At 43.2% G+C, this 20,977-nt stretch overlaps 1 protein-coding gene across 1 annotated transcript in view; it reads right to left on the bottom strand.

Annotated features, from left to right (window-relative positions):
- Positions 1-20,977, bottom strand: part of DDX43 (DEAD-box helicase 43) — a 166,851-nt gene that overhangs the window by 19,095 nt on the left and 126,779 nt on the right. The window contains exons 10-13 of the mRNA XM_044291120.1: positions 19,144-19,244; positions 16,216-16,303; positions 14,998-15,125; positions 5,610-5,719 (exon numbers count right to left, since the gene is read on the bottom strand). Of these exons, the coding sequence (XP_044147055.1) occupies positions 5,610-5,719; positions 14,998-15,125; positions 16,216-16,303; positions 19,144-19,244 (427 nt within the window). The remainder of the gene's footprint in view (positions 1-5,609; positions 5,720-14,997; positions 15,126-16,215; positions 16,304-19,143; positions 19,245-20,977) is intronic.

Raw genomic sequence — 20,977 nt, 5'->3', positions numbered from 1 at the left:
GTGTCCAAAATCATTCCCAGGAAGGGGAGCTTCTGGGATGGGAGGAGAGAGGACTTTGGAAAATTGATTATCCAGCCAAACTGTTCCAGAGTCTGAACAGTGATACGGACGCTGCCCTTGGCCTGCGGAAGAGAGGGGGCTTTTATCAGGATATCGTCCAGATAGGGCAGCAAAGGAATGCCCCTGGTACGAAGAAGCACCATGATCGGTGCCAGGATCTTGGTAAAGACCCGAGGGGCGGTTGCCAACCCGAAAGGAAGGGCGACAAACTGATAGTACAAACAAAAAGACAGGGTGGCATTAGCAGGAGGTGCTCAAACCCACATGCAGTTGTGCATATATACAGGGGAGCAAATCCTGCACTTGTGGCCCGTTGCTAATGGCGATCCCGAGCAAAATGCATACGGTGGAGGATGCCCACGGCGAACCACAAGTACCACAATAGACATCTCACACAAGGTAACAAAGTGCGTATGTCATAATCAATATAACAAAACAATAACAAATTGCGTTGAATGACCGAGAGGGCCGAAATGCAGGCAAAAATGGAACCGATGTCCATGGAAGCCTCACAGAGGAATTTGGAGGCGTGAGACATCTGGAGAACCAAATCCAGTGTGTCCGCAGATGCACCTTGGTCTGCCAGGTCCTGGTGATGGCGCTGCAGCCACATTGAGAGAGCTCTGGCCACCCATGCCTGAGGCAAAGGCAGGTCGCAGGGACGTGCCCGCCAATGAGAATATGGATTTGGCCAGAGAATCTAGGCGCCTGTCCACAGCGTCCTGCAGAGAGGAGCCGTCCAGGACAGGTAGGGCCGTGTTTTTGGCCAACCTGGCTACTGGGGGGGTCCACCCTAGGAAGAGAAGATCACTTCTCCGCGCTGTCCGCCGGGAAAGGACAGAGAGTATCCATGCGTTTTGTGGCGGAAAACTCCTGATTAGGACGGTTCCATGCCCTGGCTATGACAGCGGAAAATTCCTCATGAACCGGAAAGACAGCAGCCTCCATTTTTTGGGGAGGAAAAAGGGCAAACTCCTTCCTAGTTGAAGGAGGAGAATTCCCTTGGAGATTAAAGGTGTCACGGACAGCCGCTACTAGATCAGCCACCATGGTGGGGAGCGGAGTCTGAGCAAGCTTCTAGCCGAGGGGGAGAAGCGGAGTCATCCGAGGAGGGATGCCGTCGCTCACGCTGCCTCTTAGTAGTCAGACGTCCTCTGCGGGAACCACTGTGAGGGGACAGAGTGGTTGGCACCATAGGATTGGCAACGGACATACGTTCCATAAAAGACATGGCTGCCTTGGTGAACAGGGCCAAATCAGCAGCTGCGCTGGACATGGCAGATGCCAGGTGATTCCAGGGGCAGGGCAGGGGGCACAGGCACCAGTGACCGAAAGTGGGAGCAGACACTCCATACAGGACCCCATTGGGGTCTGAGAAGGTCTTACCGGACTTAGGCATGATGGTCTCTTCACAAAAGTGACTGGAATCTGTACAGAGAGAAAAAAATCCTACCACTCAGGCAAGAGCACAAGCAACCAATCCAGAGAGGAGCGGGGGAGCAGCCGTTCAGTGTGAGAAGCTTCTCAGCCGCAGCAGGAAGGAGCCGGAGCGCCGATTAGGCTCCGCCCCCCCCAAGCCGCGACATAGGAGCGCGCGCTCTGCTCTGTTTAAAAGGGAAATAAAATGTCCCCTGTCGCCGCTCAGCGTGGAAAAAACTAAAGTAAGGAGTCCCCAGCAAGGGGGATGACAAGCCCAGAGAAGCGGAGACCGGAGACGGAAAGTGTGCTGCTTGTGAGATAAAGCGGCGCCGCTCAGAGACATGATATGCTGCCAGAGAAAAAGCAGGAGCGTCCAGAGACGCCTGCCCAGTTAAGTGCCTCCATGACCCTTGTGCCCCAGACAGAACAACAATGCCACCTAGATCCCCATTCACCCAGGAGGCCCATAGGTCTCAGAACAGAGAGGGTCACAGAGGTGCAGCTTCATACTTATCTGCTCCTGCAGATCTTCTCCCTCGACTGCAGGACCAGCAGGGATGCACCTCTTTAGACATCTGACTCCTTGCTCAGGAGAGCAGTGCTCTGGTGGAGGGTGGCAGCAGGTGACCCAGGAGCTGGTGGGATGCCAGAGCTGCAGGTCGAGCCCGGATCCACTTGCCTTCTTGGGGGGATAATGGAGGCAGCCTGGAAACGTCCAACAGACGGCGGGCACTCCATGGGGGACCAGGAAGGCACAATGCCGACCTGAGTCCCCAGCTGGAAGAAAAATAACAAAAGGGAGACGAATGAAAAAGTGTCAACCTCCTTCACCAGACACTAAGCAAAGACTGAGTTCCTCCTGGTGGAGTCAGGGGGCAGGGTATAGCCCGAGGAGGATTAGCTCTTTTGTATTTGCATTGTGTCCCTCCTACTAATACCTCTAAGCTATACCAATGGTCTGTGTCCCCCAATGGAAAAAAAGTACGAGAAAAGGTATGTTACTTTACTTCCCTCTATATGTGTGTATACAGAGAGAGCTGTCAGTCACTGATAGAACTGCATCCTGGACGTCAAAGCTCAGAATGAGTACAGATATTAATGAGTAACTTACAAGACTACATATCAATCTGCTCAGCTCCTCCTGCTCTATAACATGCTACCTGCAGCATGGTGACAGATTCGCTTTAAGCACATTCTCCGGCGGTGAACCTCAGTCTTGATAAATCTCCCCCTTTGTGTTTGCAAAAATGAAAATAAAAAAATTCAGTGTTTCTAATATATATATATAAATAAATAAATAAATAAAAAACAACTCCGGATGGATTTGAAAAAAAATTAAAAATGTAAGGGTGGATTCGTATCACGTTTTCCATTGCAGAGGGGCCCATAGAAGTGAATGGGACAGCATCCAATCCAAAATCCAATCAAAAAAAAAAACGGATCTGCATTTTTGCGGACAGCATACAGCAGTCTGAATGAGCCCTTAAACCTAGGTACATCTTATGGGCAGGTGTTTCTTATAGGGCGAAAAGTACAGTAGTTTCCCAAAAAATATTTAACGTCAAATCCTGCCGCTTTGTATCATGCTTAGGCTGGGTTCACATCATGTTTTCACCGTCTGTTTAATATTTACAAAAAATGTATACATTAAACGGATGCCTCAGATGGATGCCATACAGTGGCATCCGTCACTATAGAGTTCCATTCTAAAAAAATAAATAAAAATACACATTTTTTTTTTTTTTTTTTTACACCAGGTATTTCAATGAGCCCTTAGAGGGTGAAAATATTTTGAACAAAAGGTGGGGTTAATGAGTCCAATTAACCCCAATCTTGCTGGCTCATTCATTGATGGCAGTGGCGCAGGCTTTAGAGCACGTTGTTTTCATTGGGGCAGTGCCGGCTACATCATAGGAGGGAGGAACTCCTTTACTGTGCGGCCGAAGTGAAAATGAAGCATGTAGAGCAGCGCACCGCCTACATCCTCAATGCTGCAGATGGACAGGAGCGCTGCCGGCCAGGCTATCCCCTTGTCCATGCCACATAGAAGCGCCTGGCTCTTCCTCAGTAGGTACCCTACACGCCAGGATAGATGTCCAGTACATCACAGGCTGCTGTCCTTATGCAGTACAGCCTGTGATATACTGGCCACATGCAAAACAACGGCCATTTTTCCCCTTCCCCCTGTATTCGTCCTATAAGACACACTACCGTTGGGAAAAGGTGACATACTTTGAAAGCTCTAATTTTTACAATTAAAAAACATCTGGAATTATAGAGATCTATTAGGGTGAATAGGATTTTACACTGTCCCTGCTGCTCTGTGCACACAGCAGCAGAGAGCTTACCATGGCAGCTGTGGATGGCTTCACTAGCCTCCTGGCTGCCATGGTAACCAATCTGAGCCTCACGATTTCACGGCTGGGGCTACAATCGGAAGCTGCCACCAATGAGAATACTAAGGAGGGCGGGGGGTTCTGTTTGCCACTCCATTACAAATGCATATAATTAACACCTAGGCAGCGGGTGCCCGTTGAATCACACAGCCGGCACCCGGCCTCAATGACTGGGATCCCAGCGAACTGAGTCAATTAACCCCTCAGGTGCGGCATTTATATTTAGGGGTTAATTATATGCATTGGTGGCACAGTGGCCACAGTCCCCAAGCCCTCCTCAGTATTCTAATCATTGGTGGCGCAGCAGCAGCTTCACAGCCCCTTTCCTTAATACTCTCAATGGTGGCCCGTGGCGTCACAGTGGGGAGGAACTTTTTAGAGGCAGTCAGCACTCAAGTGCGACTGCCCCTATGATGTCACTAAAACACAGCAGTAATTAAGAAACTGCGATATCGCCATTTCTTAATACTGCGGTATATCAGTTATACCAGTATATTGCCCAACCCTCCCTTCAGTAAAGCCAAAAACCTGTGCGTGCCCCTGCAAGAGCTGTGTCCAAATGGCTCCTTCGTGGAATAAAATAAAGAAATGGAGGCAGCGCCAATAAAGTAGTTAAGAAAAAAATGGGGTCGCAAAAAAGATAGAGCATGTCCTATTCTTGTCTGCATTTACTTTCCCTTTGTAACACTTGTAGCTGCCATTTTAGAAAAAAAATAAAAAAATCTATTTGTAACCACGAAGTGAGGAAATTAGGATTTGTGGCAAATTGAATTTTTCCTAAACTTCGGATGCTTCAATTCACTCAACACAAGTAAACAGGATATATTACAAGATGGAATATTTTCTGATTTTTTAGCTTCAACTTCCTTAAAGGGGTTGTCTCATTGCTAACATGCCACTAATGTCAGATGGGCAAGTCTCCCACCTCTGGGACCCGTACCTATCTCTAGAACAGAGCCCCATAGTGAATGATAGCGCGTTGTGCATGCGATGCTGCCATCCATTAATGTCTATGTGACTGGTTCTGGCTCAGCCATTTGCAGCAGCCCAATAGAAGAGAATGGAGCAGTAGCTGCGCTTGCACATTGTGCTCCCCATTCATTTCTGTGTGACTGTTTTTGGCTTGGCTACTTTTGGCAGTCCAATAGAAGTGAATAGAGTGATGGTTGCACTTGCGAAGCGTGCTTTCCATTAATTTATATGGGACTTTGGAAAAGCGCTGAGTGCGCTTGCATGGTTATTTTCGGAACTCCCATAGAAGTAAATGGAGAGCACGCTGCGCATGTATGATGCACTCCTGTTCACTGTGGGGGCTCCGTTCTACAGATAGAGGTGGAAGTCACACCTATCTGACATTGGAGGCATATCGCTAGGTTATGCCAATCATAACACAAACCCTTTAAAAGGCGACCAGTGCTTTAACTTGATCTGGTGTCAAAATCACATCGGAGCTTGGAAGGCATCAAAATCCGTTGCATTCAAAAGGTGATTGTATACAGGAATATATCCCTTATGCTTAGGATGGGGTTTCCTCAAAGATAATGTAGTTCCTTTTGAATTTAATTATAACGTCAACAAATGGCTAAAACGAACACCGTAACAAAGTGCTCAACTATCACATGACAAATTGGGTGTCCATTGCTTTGAGAAGAAAAATAACAGGACATACTGCAGCATTCTTCCCACTTTAGGATACATGTACAACGTCAGTAAATAACATACAATGTATCTCACCCTTTTTAAAATCATCCAGTGCTTGTTCTCGATCACATTGCTCTCTATTACCATGTAAAGACTGAACAGGAATTCCTTGAAGGCTGAAGTCACTGGCTAAATCGTCAGCACTAGAACAAAGAATGCATCAAGTAACATACATTATCTATACTATTAAAAAAAAATCTGTCTGCAAGTACAAATACAAACGGCACACAAAGCTGAAAAATGCTTTATATTGTTTGATAGAATCTCTATGTGACTACCATGAAGAGAGAATTCACACAGGAGCAGGAAACCTTTTTATACATTTCTATTCTTTCTTCCCAACACAAAAGCAACATGTACATTCAGCAGAGATTATATATATATATATATATATATATATATATATATATATATATATATATATATATATATATATATATATATATAGCGCCTTATAACTACCCATCAACTTAAAGATTGGCTGACATTTATCTCTATAGCCAGGTTATGGGTTTCCTTTAGAAATCATGATTTATGATTTCTCGCTGAAGTTCTGCAAGTAGATAGTTCATCTCAGCCTTTTAGGAATGTAGCAATGGGTAAACAATAAATGCTAAGAGAACATCTGTGCAAGGATTCTGGTATTCTGTTCCAGCATAGGAACAAAATACCAGAACCAACGAATCCAGCATATGGGCATTTTCTTTAATAGGGCCCGTTGAGTGCCTGGCATTTTGCCAAATATCAGCCTTTCTTGTTGAAATCTGAAACTGACGCTCCTCTCAGAACCTCGCCTTAGGCTGTGATATTCAACAGCGCACCAGAAAACGAAAAATGTAAGCACCAAAAAGATTTATCACTAGAAAAGGGTCAAAATATTGGCCTACTTTCACAAATTGAGACTCAATTCAGATTGAAAAGGTCTGTAAGAGGTAAACTAGTGGTATACACTCTCTCATCCATACAGGGCACCATAAGTAGGTCCAACACAAGGGTGCTATTTGGCCTGAAGCCTTGTCACTTCCCAAGTTCTTGAGATCTAAATTCGTAGAAAAGTGTCTAGTTGCCCATAGCAACCAATCAGATCCCACCTTTCACCCAGAGCTCTTTTGGAAAAGGAAATGATCAATCTGATTGGTTGCTATAGGCAACTAAGCCAGTTTTCCTTTGATCCACTTTTGATAAATCTCCCCCATTGTTTCCTTAAAAGAATCATTATGATGTGCTGTATTCCAATAAATGTTTTTCATCCAATTGGGAAAATATACTGCCCCCTTTTGCATGTGACTGCAGTTCTAATTTGGTTTTGGTTTGTTTTCAACCTATGAATAAAAGCTTTAGCATCCAAAATGTTGCTGCATAGGTGTTTCCGCCCAAGGTATTTAAACCTTTCAAATGTGACCACGGCATCTGAGAGCCAAAAACTAAGGAGCACAGTGCTTCAACGGGATGGAACGACTCCCCCTATCGCCGATCAGGAGACGTTCATTCCCTGTGGCAGCCTGTTCCCAGAAGGATCCGAGGATGGCAAAGTTATGTTCTTATGAAGACCCTAACTGTGATGGGGCATAGGAACATAGCGCTAATGCATGAGAGTCTGAGGGAAGCAATCTTATGATCGCATGTTAAAGTTCCCTGGAGGAATTATTTTTTTTAACTGTAAAAAAAAAAAAAAAAAAAAAAAAAAAAAATTCTATAAAATTTATATATAAAAATGATAAAAATGTATCACACAAAAAACGAAACAAAAAAAAATAATTATATGGCTATATGAATGGAAAAATAAAAAAAAACTATATAGCACTAGGAGTAAAAAATAAATAAAAAAAATGAACATGGAAATTGCCCTGGTTCTGTAGAATTTAAATGAGGTTGTTGTTTCACATCAGCATTTTGCTGGCTGGATTCATTTTTCCATCACATTATACACTGCTCGTATACAGGGGTAACGATCACCCTGTAAGCAAGCTGTGGTGGCCCTGCTTGAACACTATAGAAAAAAGGCACCGGCCTCTCCGGTGTTTGGAAACGTGGATCAGTGCATAGGTATGCATGCATGCACAGCAGCTCCTGTCCCAGCCACCTCTTATCTGCACTGCAGCGGTGACCGTATCCCCTGAAAATGGGCATCATATAATGCACCTGAAAAATGAATCAAGCCAAAAAATGAGGCAAGATGGATAAGCACAATACATTAGTAAGTGCCTTGTATTAACTTTCTCTACAATAAATGCCATTTGGTTAAGTGACACAACCCCTTTAGATATACACATAATTGGTTGAGATGGAGGACCATTAGATTTACATTTGAATTGGTGGAAGCCATATTTCCTGTTGCCAGTTAGAAATACATTCAGTGCTCCACGAGTGATGACAGCACCCGTTTTACAATATTTCCCCTCTTGTAAACAAAATCCAGCAGCCTTTGTCTAAATGGGCTCTGATCTCTTCTTGCAAGGACATCTGTGGACTTCTAATGTTGCAGTCAAGAATATTATCAACACTATCTTGATAATCCAATATGCAATCATTGAAAAATATAACAGGAAAATGGCTCTGACAGAACTCAAAGCTCTTTTCACTTTTTATATTGAAGATCTAAGCTTTAGGTCTCATGTACCTAGCAATTCCATGTACACAGATGCATACATTACACTACAAAAGCAGTCATCCATATTGCTTCCTTTGCTGGCTGGATTCATTTCTCCATCACATTATACACTGCTCGTTTCCATGGTTACAGACCACACTGCAATCCATCAGTGGTGGTCATGCCTGCAGAATATAGGAAAAAACATCAGCCTATGTGCGCTCCCAAGCTCCCGGCCACCAGAAAGGCTGATGCTTTTTTCCTATAGTGTGCAAGCACGACCACCACTGATGGATTGCAGGGTGGTCTGTAACCATGGAAACGAGCAGTGTAATATTATGGAAACATTAATCCAGCAGGCAAAGCAATATGGATAATAAGAATACATTAGTAAGTGTCTTGTATTAACTTTCTCTACATGATAAATGCCACTTACTGAAGTGAGACAACCCCTTTAACCGCCCCCCCCCCCCACACAACAAAATGGAAAAAAAATAAAAAAATATCCAAAATGTGTCTTTAATTGTACATTTTGAAATAAGGTCTGAAGTAAATATATAGTTAGCACTCAATTTGGGTGACTGAAGTGCATTTTAACCCTTTAGTGACATAACTAATTTTCTCTATAATTTAATAAAATACAATTACTGAATATACCTATTACTTTATAATAAACACATTCCCAAATAATAGTTATTATTTATAATAGCCTTATTTATAATAATTTTCTCTAGGTTAAAATCTAGGGGGGTGGGAATGGTCACTGCCCTATTAGGACACACACAAAACCTAAGGCCCCTTTCACACGGGCGAGTTTTCCGCGCGGGTGCAATGCGGGAGGTGAACACATTGCACCCGCACTGAATACCGACCCATTCATTTCTATGGGGCTGTGCACATGAGCGGTGATTGTCACGCATCACTTATATGCAATGCATGAAAATCAGAGCATGCTCTATATTGTGTGTTTATCACGTAACGCAGGCCCCATAGAAGTGAATGGGGCTGTGTGAAAATTGCAAGCATGTGCGGATGCGGTGCGATTTTCACGCACGGTTGCTAGGAGACGATCATTAATATTTTGGTTTGGGTTAGGTGCTGGGTACTATGCATTCTGTATTAATACAATCTACCCAGCACCTAACCCAAACAGTTCGGGTACCAAACATGCCGATTCTTCTCATGCGAGTGCAAAACGCATTACAATGTTTTGCATTCGCGTTGAAAAATCACGCATGTTCCCGCAAAGCCGCCGGGTGAAAGAGGCCTAACTCTCAGCTAGATGGGTTACTATAAAGCAGGTAGCTAAAGAGCAGTCTCAGATCTCCTCTGTACTCTGGGTGCCATAAATTACGATCCTATACACAGCTGATAACATCTTCAGCTGTGTGTGCAACAGCTAACAGAATAAAGCACAGAGGATGGACTGGTGGATTTTGGCTGATGAGCAGCAGCGTTTGCACGCCATGCTACATTACCACAGCCTCACAGCAATCTCTTCCATCCAGGCTGCACTTTCACTTCGCTCCAGAGAAATATCAATGGGGCACTCACTAGAAAGGAACAAAACAACAACAGATAACTCTGTGCTGGCTTTGTCCCCCAAAGAACTCTGAGAAAAAATGTACAGGTGAGTAACCTAAAAAAATAAAAAAATAAATCATTATCTTGCTTGGGACACTCAAAAGTAGTCCATGAAGGCGGGGAAAAAAATATTTTTAAAAAAAATCACTGCGAAGCAGGAGAAGGATCCAAGGATGCAAAAGTATGCACCCTGTAAAATTTGGTTAAAAGGATAACTGTAACATTTAGACCCCAATTTCAATTTTCATATATGTAGTTACTAATAACATGATATTCCAGAATCAGTTACTATTAGACTGACTTACCCCATATTTAATAAGATTCAGCCCTTAGCAACCAGTCTGCATAAAACTGCAATTTCACTATTCAGTTAAGATGGCCGCCACTGCCCTCACCCTGAGGCTAATCCTGCCTGCCCTCACTAGCCAGTAACAATAGCCCCCCAAAAGTGTCAGTAACCAGAGCCCTCCCCCCTAAAGGGTTAATCTCCTGCAGCACAAAGGGGTCCTCTTACCACATGTTGCCTTCATTTATACACTGAGCAGATGGCAGATCTCCCTTCCCTGCTCTGCACTGCTCCAACTCTGCTGAGTGAGGGAGCGTCTGCCAAGAGCAGGTACAGGGAGAAGTGCACACAGCCCAGGCACTGTTTTCTGCTGCTGGGGAGGACCTGGCTTTAATCATTTACTTACAGTCCATGGCTGTCAGTAATGTGACCCTGCACGCTGCGTGCTCCATCCTTAAACAGATAGACGGACCATGCCTAGCAACCCTATTTTAAAGGCAGGCAAAATAGGCAGTACAGGGAACAAAAATGTGGAATAATGGGTCACTGAATACACAGTGAAAAAGTTGAAATAGGGCCACCAAGGTGATATTAATCACCACAATCCAATACTCCAAAATATATATATACGACAGTTATCCTTTAAAGGATAACTGTCGTATATTTTTTTGGGGGAGTATTGGATTGTGGTGATTAATATCACCTTGGTGGCCCTATTTCAACTTTTTCACTGTGTATTCAATGACTCCTTAATTCCACATTTTTGTTCCCTGTACTGCCTAATTTTTACCTGTGTCTGTGAAGGTTCTCATTTATCCAGGTCATGGTATATCTGTAAAGAATAAATCATGGCAACGGGACTTACTGTAGATTTCTTGAAAACGTTTCACTCGTTCTTCCAACGAGCTTTCTCAATTCTGAGTGACTGTACAAGAATTCTCTGGGAATAAATATGTAACTGAATCAACATCTGGTAATTATACCCAGCATGGAGTCAGAGGTCATTCTACCCAGCATGGGGTCAAAGGTGTTGATTCCATTATCCTAATTGGAGTCAGTAGGTGATAATGACCGCCCACAAAAAGGTGTCAAGACAGCATTGTATGTGGCAGACAATTGATGTCTAACCCCCCCCCCCCGCCTCTATTCAAGCTTGGCTTCTCCATTTTTATGTAGATGGCCTCCTTCACACCTCGTTTGTACCAATCGGCCTCCTTATCCAAAACACGTACTTAACTGTCTTCAAAGGTGTGACCTGTTTCTTTTAGATGCAAGTACACGGCTGAATCTTGACCAGAGGTTTTGGCTTTTGTATGCTGAGCCATACGCTGATGTAGTTGTTGGTTGCTGGTCAAGATTCAGCCGTGTACTTGCATCTAAAAGAAACAGGTCACACCTTTGAAGACAGTCAAGTACGTGTCTTGGATAAGGAGGCCGATGGGACAAACGAGGTGTGAAGGAGGCCATCTACGTAAAAATGGAGAAGCCAAGCTTGAATAGAGGCGGGGGGAACAAGTGAAACGTTTTCAAGAAATCTACAGTAAGTCCAGTCGCCTTGATTTATTCTTTACAGATATACTTTTACCTGTGCTTAAAATAGGCATGGTCCGTCTATCTGTCGATAGACTGAGCACGCAGCATGCAGGGTCACATTACTGACAGCCAGGGACTGTAAGTAAATGATTAAAGCCAGGTCCTCCCCAGCAGCTGATAACGGTGCCTGGGCTGTGTGCACTTCTCCCTGTCCCTGCGCTTGGCAGACGCTCCCTCACTCAGCAGAGCTGGAGAATGCAGAGTTGAAGCAGCACACATCAGGGGAGGGGAGATCTGCCATCTGCTCAGTGTATAAATGAAAGCAACATGTGGTAAGAGGACCCCTTTGTGCTGCAGGAGATTAACCCTTTAGGGGGGAGGGCTCTGGTTACTGACACTTTTGGGGGGCTATTGTTACTGGCTAGTGAGGGCAGGCGGGATTAGCCTCAGGGTGAGGGCAGTGGCGGCCATCTTAACTGAATAGTGAAATTGCAGTTTTATGCAGACTGGTTGCTAAGGGCTGAATCTTATTAAATATGGGGTACGTCAGTCTAATTGTAACTGATTCTGGAATATCATGTTACTAGTAACTACATGTGACAGTTATCCTTTAAAGGTGTGGAGTTTAGACTACATAGCCTTGCACACCTGGAGAGCAGATGCCTGATGACGCACTGTCCAACAACTGCACTGGTAAAATAAGCTATGACCCCTTCCCTTGGTGTAGGAGGCCTCACCGGCCTTCAGACCATTGCAAGGGATGTCCGGAATAAAAAATAAAGAAACCAATTGATGGACGGAAGACGTTAGAGACAAATAGACTCAAAGAGCCCTGACAACATTCACATTAAAGTGGGAGAAGAACAAGATTACAGGAGAACAGACAACAATGCCTTAATTCACAAGAAGATAGGATACAACTTTGGGGAAGGAAGGCACAAAATGGAACACTGTCTTATCCTGGTTAAGAATAAATTAAAAAATTCAGATACCCATCTGATGGAGGAGACAGCCACCAAGACCGTCACTTTCCTGGGGACAAAACAAATGTGAATTTCCCTAAAAGGCTCAAACGGAGCCAACTGCAAGGAACCTAGGACCAAATTAAGATCCAAAAGCCAGGTGAGAGGATGATGGGAAACAGCCTCGTGGGTGACCTCTTAAAAGATTGAATAGCAAAGCAGAGACCTGAACCTTGAGTGAACCAAGTCCATGCCCCAAGTCCAAAACATGAAAAGAATAGGATCCCACACAAAAAAACAAAAACGAGGGAGTTCACGCTACTCACACCAGTGGAAGAAGCACTTCCAAGTCCTATAATAGGTTTTGAACAAAAAGGGTTTCTTGCCTTTGGAAAGTCCTCACCACACAGTTAGAAAATCCTTGAGACTTTTATAGTGGATTCAACAACCTAGCAACTCTAAATCCTAGAGGAAGCACTGCAACAGAGAACCTGCTTTAGCTATGTCTGTTTCCCGGTTAACTGCCTGAACAAAAAATAAAAATAAAATGTTTAAAAATGACTTCTATTTCAATTCATTAAACTGTTTGTGGCTAACCACATAAGGAGTGAGACGTGGAACTGTACAACTAACTACAGTTCCAGGCAGGGGCAAATAAGCCAGCAAATAGTCAAGGCATGTGTTACCGCCAGACATCAACCACTTATCCGGAAGGAGAGGGCAATTATGCGGGAATGTTAGCACTCTATATTATCTCTACACAATGTGAATGTGTATAAGTTGGTGATGCTCTCTTGAAGGAGAAGCAACAGCCATATAACCCCCCCCCCCCCCCCCATTTCTTTCCCTTCTCTCTTTTATATCCTTTTTATGTGATTTATGCTTAAGGTCTATCTGACTGCAATTTTTCTGTAACATACTATTGCAAACTATCTATTACATTGTTGATGGACATATTCTTTTCATCTGGACTTACGAATCATAGGTTTTGTATTTGAACATTGTTCATATAATTTTACTACTCAATAAAAAGAGCTTTGCAAGAGTTGGAGCTGCTCTAAACAGCTCAAGAGTGGTCAACAGCAGTGGTGAATGGTGTGAATAGACAGGTCAGCTATCTGGCACAGTAATAGCCCCGATTACAGCAGACTAACATGGTACCCTCTAGGGATAGACATGTATCAAAGAGTCAAATTATATGCCAATGGGACAAAATTGTATGTGGTGTACTACTGCTGGCATTGTGCGTTTGGAGAGAATAACTCTGCATCAACGCACGATACAGCTTCACCGATTAGTGAGCGCACTAAAACAATTCTATAGGATCCTGTTCCTATATCTGTGGGGCAGGGTGCATTTAGGACCCAAAATATATGCCACCACAAGACCCAAAGATCTTCTGCCCGGCCTGATATTTTGGATTATTATGTGGTTAGCTTCAAACATTTTAATGAATTGAAATAAAGGTAGTTTTTAAATTGTTTTTGTTCAGGCAGTTAACTGATATTCTACCACAAAAGTTAAATCTGATCCTAGTTAATCCATCCGTGTTTCCCACCTAAAGGAAAAAAGATAAAATAACAAACTAAAACAAAAAAGAAAAGGCCCTGCATGAAGGATGGAGGTCCGACTCCTACAGACGCTAACCTGAAACGGTTTAGCTCAGTGCCTGCAGAATGAGGTTTATAACTGGTGGGGGACTAACATTTTTTGACAGTGTGTCTCCTAGACGTAGCACCTTAAAGGGGTATTCCCACTTCGCTTTTTAAACTTACCTGCTGCCAGCGCGCCGTTCACTTCCTGGATTCTGGCTGGGGGTTGGCTTCATCACGATTTAAGTCTTCTCCCGGCTGGCTGCTGGACTGAAAGCGCATGCGCCATGGTGACTTATTCCTGGCCAGTATAGTACAGAGCTGGCGTGCGCAGCTCTGTACTATTCTGGCCAGGAAGAAGTCACCATCGCGCATGCGCATTCAAGACAGCGAGTTGCCTGGCCGGGAGAAAAGGAGTAGTCTTCTGGGCAAGCGTGGCCACCGGGATTCTGGAGAAGAGCTGTGGCCATAACCAGGGGAGAACGAATCACAACAATGAGGTAAGTGGGGATGAATTTTATCCTAAACAGTGGGAATTTGTTAATCAAGTATATTTACAAAAATGATCACTGTCAAATCATTAACAGACTTAACAGTGATCAATATGATAGGAATACTCCTTTAATCCATGGTCCTGTGCTAAAGGATTGAACAAAAAAACAAACAACCCTAGCACTGAAATCACATACTGAACCATGCAAGCTATAGATTAGTCATGTTATTTTGTCTGGTAACTAAGCTAACCAAAAAGGTGTTACTTCAACATACATATTTCTATTCAGAAAATCAGCATTTCAGGTAGTCAGGCATGTGTACACAGCAGTGTGGTTTCTTTAAAGTTCACACAAGCAAGGGTTTAGCATAGCAAACATACATCAGCTTCTTTCCCACAAATATGATGACTTTATTTTCAGGTTTTAAGGAATCGATAAAATGTAGCATGAACGCTCTCTTCTCCTCCTCTGCGATAACGAGAACTTTCTGCTCTACTGTATTGACAGCCTAGAAAAATAGAATGAGCATTGATGCACGTGAGAATACTAAAAAGCTGAAAAGAAAATGCAACAGACCAAAATTATGAATCAACACATACAAAAAAATTAGAAGCATTCTTTGTGACTTATTCTTATTTTGAGTGTCGTTAGTACAAATCTCTTGCAGCACTTTGGTTGGATTCAAGTCCACGACCTAAGGCAACCTATGCATGGAGTTAGTATGCTCCCCCTGTGTCTGCATGGATATCCCCAGTATACTGGTTTAGAGAGAGTTTAGGGAGTTTAGATTCTGAGCCCCACTGGGGATAGTGAGTAATGACTATCTGTTAAGTGCTGAGGGATGTGTTATCACTGAGACGTCAATAATAAATTACTGGAGCAAATAACGACAGCGGGAAGATACTGTTTGTCTTTTATAAATAATGAGCAAATAAGTTGCAGACCATTTAAATTCTCTTGCTAATACAAGATACATCACATTTGACTACTTGAAATCTCTAACGGCTACTGGACTGCGGGAAGATTTATCATCTCCTTGCGCCTCAAACACCATTTCTGACAAATTTTGTTACAAGTGGTGTTTCTGCGCCACTGCTGAAAAGTTGGCGTGCCACGAGTGGGGCCAGCCTATCTTCATTTTCATCTGTTTTCAGGCACAAATGAAGGACAGATATCTATGGCAGCTCTGAATTGCTGTAGATTTCTCTTTGGCACATGGACTACCAGGGAATGTGACTAATTCATGACGTTGTAAATTACTTGCATCCCACAGCAGTGTAGGAGATTTTAAAGACCGTATTAAAACACCGGGCCTTAAATCTCCCCCTGTATTTCTAACATAGTATAAACTATGCCAGTACATTGGTGATAAATGGCCTCAGTGGTCACACGAAGGCCAGGTGAGTCACCTCTGCAGCCAATTGCACCACCACGGCTAGTAACTGGTTGCAGAGACCATGTAGTTAGACACACACAACATAGTTAAAGCCAAGTAAACCGAGACCTCCAGGGAGCAGGGATCTAACAGGTTCCAGTTGATTGCTTTGTTGTTAACACTACAAACAGGGGGGAAGGGGGGAATGAAAAAATAAGCTTACAGCTAAATCCAGAGTCCCAACATACACCATCATTGGGTCCTTTAAATATGATTTGGACAAACGACGAACTCCTTCTGGCCAGGTTGCACTACGAATGAAGAAAACAAAATATGGTACATGCATGCTGCCATTACCCATACTTCTGAATATGATCCATTCTTCTAGTAGCTTTTAGGGCAATGCACAGAGGCAGTATGACTTAGGCTACTTTCACACTAGCGTTCGGGTGTCCGCTTGTGAGTTCCGTTTGAAGGCTCTCACAAGCGGCCCCGAACGGATCCGTCCAGCCCTAATGCATTCTGAGTGGATCCGCTCAGAATGCATCAGTATGGCTCCGTCTGTCCTCCGTTCCGCTCAGCAGGCGGACACCTGAACGCTGCTTGCAGCGTTCGGGTGTCCGCCTGGCCGTGCGGAGGCAAACGGATCCGTCCAGACTTACAATGTAAGTCAATGGGGACGGATCCGTTCGAAGTTGACACACTATGGCTCAATTTTCAAACGGATCCGTCCCCCATTGACTTTCAATGTAAAGTCAAAACGGATTAAAACATTTTTTTTATTTTTTTTTGTTCATGGTAATGCAAACTGATCCGTTCTGAACGAAACTAAGCGTTTGCATTATAGGTGCGGATCCGTCTGTGCAGATACCAGATGGATCCGCTCCGAACGCAAGTGTGAAAGTAGCCTTACTTGATTGACAGTTTTTGTCCCAACAGTGAGGTAAGCAAATGTTAGCAACTTTTTTTGGACCCCTTACAAATAATTTACAGCTGAATACATCAGTAATTTCATTGGTCAGCAATCACCACATTTATTAATACAGGTCCTTCTCAAAAAATTAGCATATTGTGATAAAGTTCATTATTTTCTGTAATGTACTGATAAACATTAGACTTTCATATATTTTAGATTCATTACACACCAACTGAAGTAGTTCAAGCCTTTTATTGTTTTAATATTGATGATTTTGGCATACAGCTCATGAAAACCCAAATTTCCTATCTCAAAAAATTAGCATATCATGAAAAGGTTCTCTAAACGAGCTATTTACCTAATCATCTGAATGAACTAATTAACTCTAAACACCTGCAAAAGATTCCTGAGGCTTTTAAAAACTCCCAGCCTGGTTCATTACTCAAAACCGCAATCATGGGTAAGACTGCCGACCTGACTGCTGTCCAGAAGGCCATCATTGACATCCTCAAGCAAGAGGGTAAGACACAGAAATACATTTCTGAACGAATAGGCTGTTCCCAGAGTGCTGTATCAAGGCACCTCAGTGGGAAGGAAAAAGTGTGGCAGAAAACGCTGCACAACGAGAAGAGGTGATCGGACCCTGAGGAAGATTGTGAAGGAGGACCGATTCCAGACCTTGGGGGACCTGCGGAAGCAGTGGACTGAGTCTGGAGTAGAAACATCCAGAGCCACCGTGTACAGGCGTGTGCAGGAAATGGGCTACAGGTGCCGCATTCCCCAGAAACAGCGGCAGAAGCGCCTGACCTGGGCTACAGAGAAGCAGCACTGGACTGTTGCTCGGTGGTCCAAAGTACTTTTTTCGGATGAAAGCAAATTTTGCATGTCATTCGGAAATCAAGGTGCCAGAGTCTGGAGGAAGACTGGAGAGGGAAATGCCAAAATGCCTGAAGTCCAGTGTCAAGTACCCACAGTCAGTGATGGTCTGGGGTGCCATGTCAGCTGCTGGTGTTGGTCCACTGTGTTTTATCAAGGGCAGGGTCAATGCAGCTAGCTATCAGGAGATTTTGGAGCACTTCATGCTGCCATCTGCTGAAAAGCTTTATGGAGATGAAGATTTCCTTTTTCAGCACAACCTGGCACCTGCTCACAGTGCCAAAACCACTGGTAAATGGTTTACTGACCATGGTATTACTGGGCTCAATTGGCCTGCCAACTCTCCTGACCTAACCCCATAGAGAATCTGTGGGATATTGGGAAGAGAAAGTTGAGAGACGCAAGACCCAACACTCTGGATGAGCTTAAGGCCGCTATCGAAGCATCCTGGGCCTCCATAACACCTCAGCAGTGCCACAGGCTGATTGCCTCCATGCCACGCCGCATTGAAGCAGTCATTTCTGCAAAAGGATTCCCGACCAAGTATTGAGTGCATAACTGAACATAATTATTTGAAGGTTGACTTTTTTTGTATTAAAAACACTTTTATTGGTCGGATAAAATATGCTAATTTTTTTAGATAGGAAATTTGGGTTTTCATGAGCTGTATGCCAAAATCATCAATATTAAAACAATAAAAGGCTTGAACTACTTCAGTTGGTGTGTAATGAATCTAAAATATATGAAAGTCTAATGTTTATCAGTACATTACAGAAAATAATGAACTTTATCACAATATGCTAATTTTTTTAGAAGGACCTGTACAGTTAAAGGTACACTAATAAAGTAAAGCAAATGTACAGAAATGAGTAACGATAAGGTAGCATATGGCTGCTATTTATTTCCATGCTTCCCCGTTTAGTTCTGGAACATGTAGCGCCTATGGGGTAGCAAAACAAACCCGCCAATGGCTAACTTCAGCCCAGAAGTGCATTTCTAATGTATACAACTGCATCCAAATGTATACCTCAGATACGCATCCCAAACCCAAAAAATCTAGAGAAGGCATGGCCAACCTGCAGCTCTCCAGCTGTTGCAAAACTACAACTGCCAGCATGCCCCCAGGCTGCCTACAGAAGGGCATGGTGGGAGTTGTTTTTTTTTTTTTTTTTTACAACCGCTGGAGAGCTGCAGATTGGCCATGCCTGATCTAGAGGCCATATTATTTGAAGTATGTACTGTAGTGTACTAACCCCAATAAATAGTTAATGAACAAGGTGAAAGAGAAAACCATAATAATAATGATTAAAAAAAAATAAAAAAGTTATATCCTGACATAAAACAGATAAATCCACTTACCTAGTCATTATTGTTTGCCTGTCAGGGCGAATGTCAATTAATATTTTCATAATCTGTGGTTCAAACCCCATATCCAACATTCGATCTGCTTCATCTAAAACCTATCAGGGATGAAAAAGATGATTGGTGGCACCGTGCAAAGCCTATTTCTATAGTCATAACTTGAGTCTACAACATACTTGCAGGAAGGTCAAACATTATGCGTCCATAAAAGAACTAAAAGAAAATCTGTCACCAGGACAGCACCCGTAAATTAAGAAAATACATGATCTAATGGACCTCTTGATCAGGGTCACAAACTTCCATTTAGTTGACCATTCTAGTTGGTGCACAATAAGCAAAAGCCCTTCTTGGCCAGATGGGTTAAGAGCAGGCCACCGGGCAAACAGCAGCCTTGCCGTACCAGTAGTATAATCTCTGCTGTGCACACTGCGAGCATCCGCCAGTGGCAGCGCCTCACTGTCCATTCAGCTGTCATTCAACTTTCTTTTTTTACGCATATTGTACTCCCATACATTTCAGGCTCTGTTTATGATCCGACCACACTTTAATATTTGCATTTCATCTGCATTCTCTTCCTCTATGCTATTAACCCCACAATGCCTCAGCACAGCGTCACAGTCACCCTGTTCATCATCGCTGTGGGACAGGTCATTAATAACAGACAGATAGCTGGTCTCCTGTGAGAAGCCTGTGTGGAACGGTCTATGCAGTTTCAATATACATTGCAGCCATCTCATTTTTAACCCCTTAACCAAAATAATGCTTAGCTTTTTTTCCTCCTCCCTTACTTCCAAAATCATATGAGGGTTTCTTTGTTGCAGGGCAAAGTGTATTCCTAATGGCACCATTTAACTTACCATAGCTTTTATTGGAAAATGGGAAAACATTCTTCGGGGCAGGGGGGTGAAATAAAAACAACCATAATTGCCATTTTTTTTACGGCTTTCAGTATGCACTAAAAATGACATGACCTTATTCCACGGGTCTAAATGATTACAACAAAACCAAAAATGTACAGAGTTTTTATAATCACCATATTCTGGCAGCAAAAACTTAATCTTTTTTTCTACAAAGCTAGGTGAGGGCTTGTTTTTTTGGAAGGGCGAGTTCTATTTTTTTTATTTGTACCATTCTGGGGTACATGTGGGTTTTTAATAATTTTTTATTCGATTGTTTTGAGGGACAAGGTGACACAGCTTCATGGGCATTTATATATGACCGCGCTGGGAACCTTCACGTTGATGAGCCCCACGATTTAACATAAGGGCTGCGATTAGAGGACAGAGCGAGCCCCCTCCCTTCTGTCTAGACATTTAGATACTGCTGTAGCTAACTGAGGATGGCATCCGAAGGGTTCAAATGACTGGGGTCAGAGTTATGTTCAATCCCGGTCATTGTGGCTGGGTATCTACTGTATTATAAAGCCGCCAACTGCCATGTATGAAGCGTGACCACCTCGTGAGCCAGCTTTATACATGCCCCACCCACTCATGATAGTTATATGATGGGTTATTAAGGTGTTCAAGTCCTGAAAATGGGATGTGGCCAAGATGGAAAATAAACCAAATTTATTAAATGATATGCAAATATTTCTTGCAGTATATGCTGCAATAAATTGGTGTAAGAAGAGAGAACTGTCCAATATGTCTAGCAAGTTGAGCTAAATGTATAATACTGCAACCACTATTTTCATAAATTTGGTGCAATGTGTTTCCCACCCAAAATTTCCCTGCCAGAGACTGAAACATAAACTGCTCATATGACCTAGGGCATGACAAAATCCATATACAGTGGATAAAAAAAATTCTACACCCCCCTGGTAAAATGTCAG

Source organism: Bufo gargarizans, chromosome 4, assembly GCF_014858855.1.
Source record: "Bufo gargarizans isolate SCDJY-AF-19 chromosome 4, ASM1485885v1, whole genome shotgun sequence".
Taxonomy (NCBI): domain Eukaryota; kingdom Metazoa; phylum Chordata; class Amphibia; order Anura; family Bufonidae; genus Bufo; species Bufo gargarizans.
The sequence above is the reverse complement of the archived record's forward strand: the minus strand, read 5'-3'. Positions and strand labels throughout refer to the sequence as shown.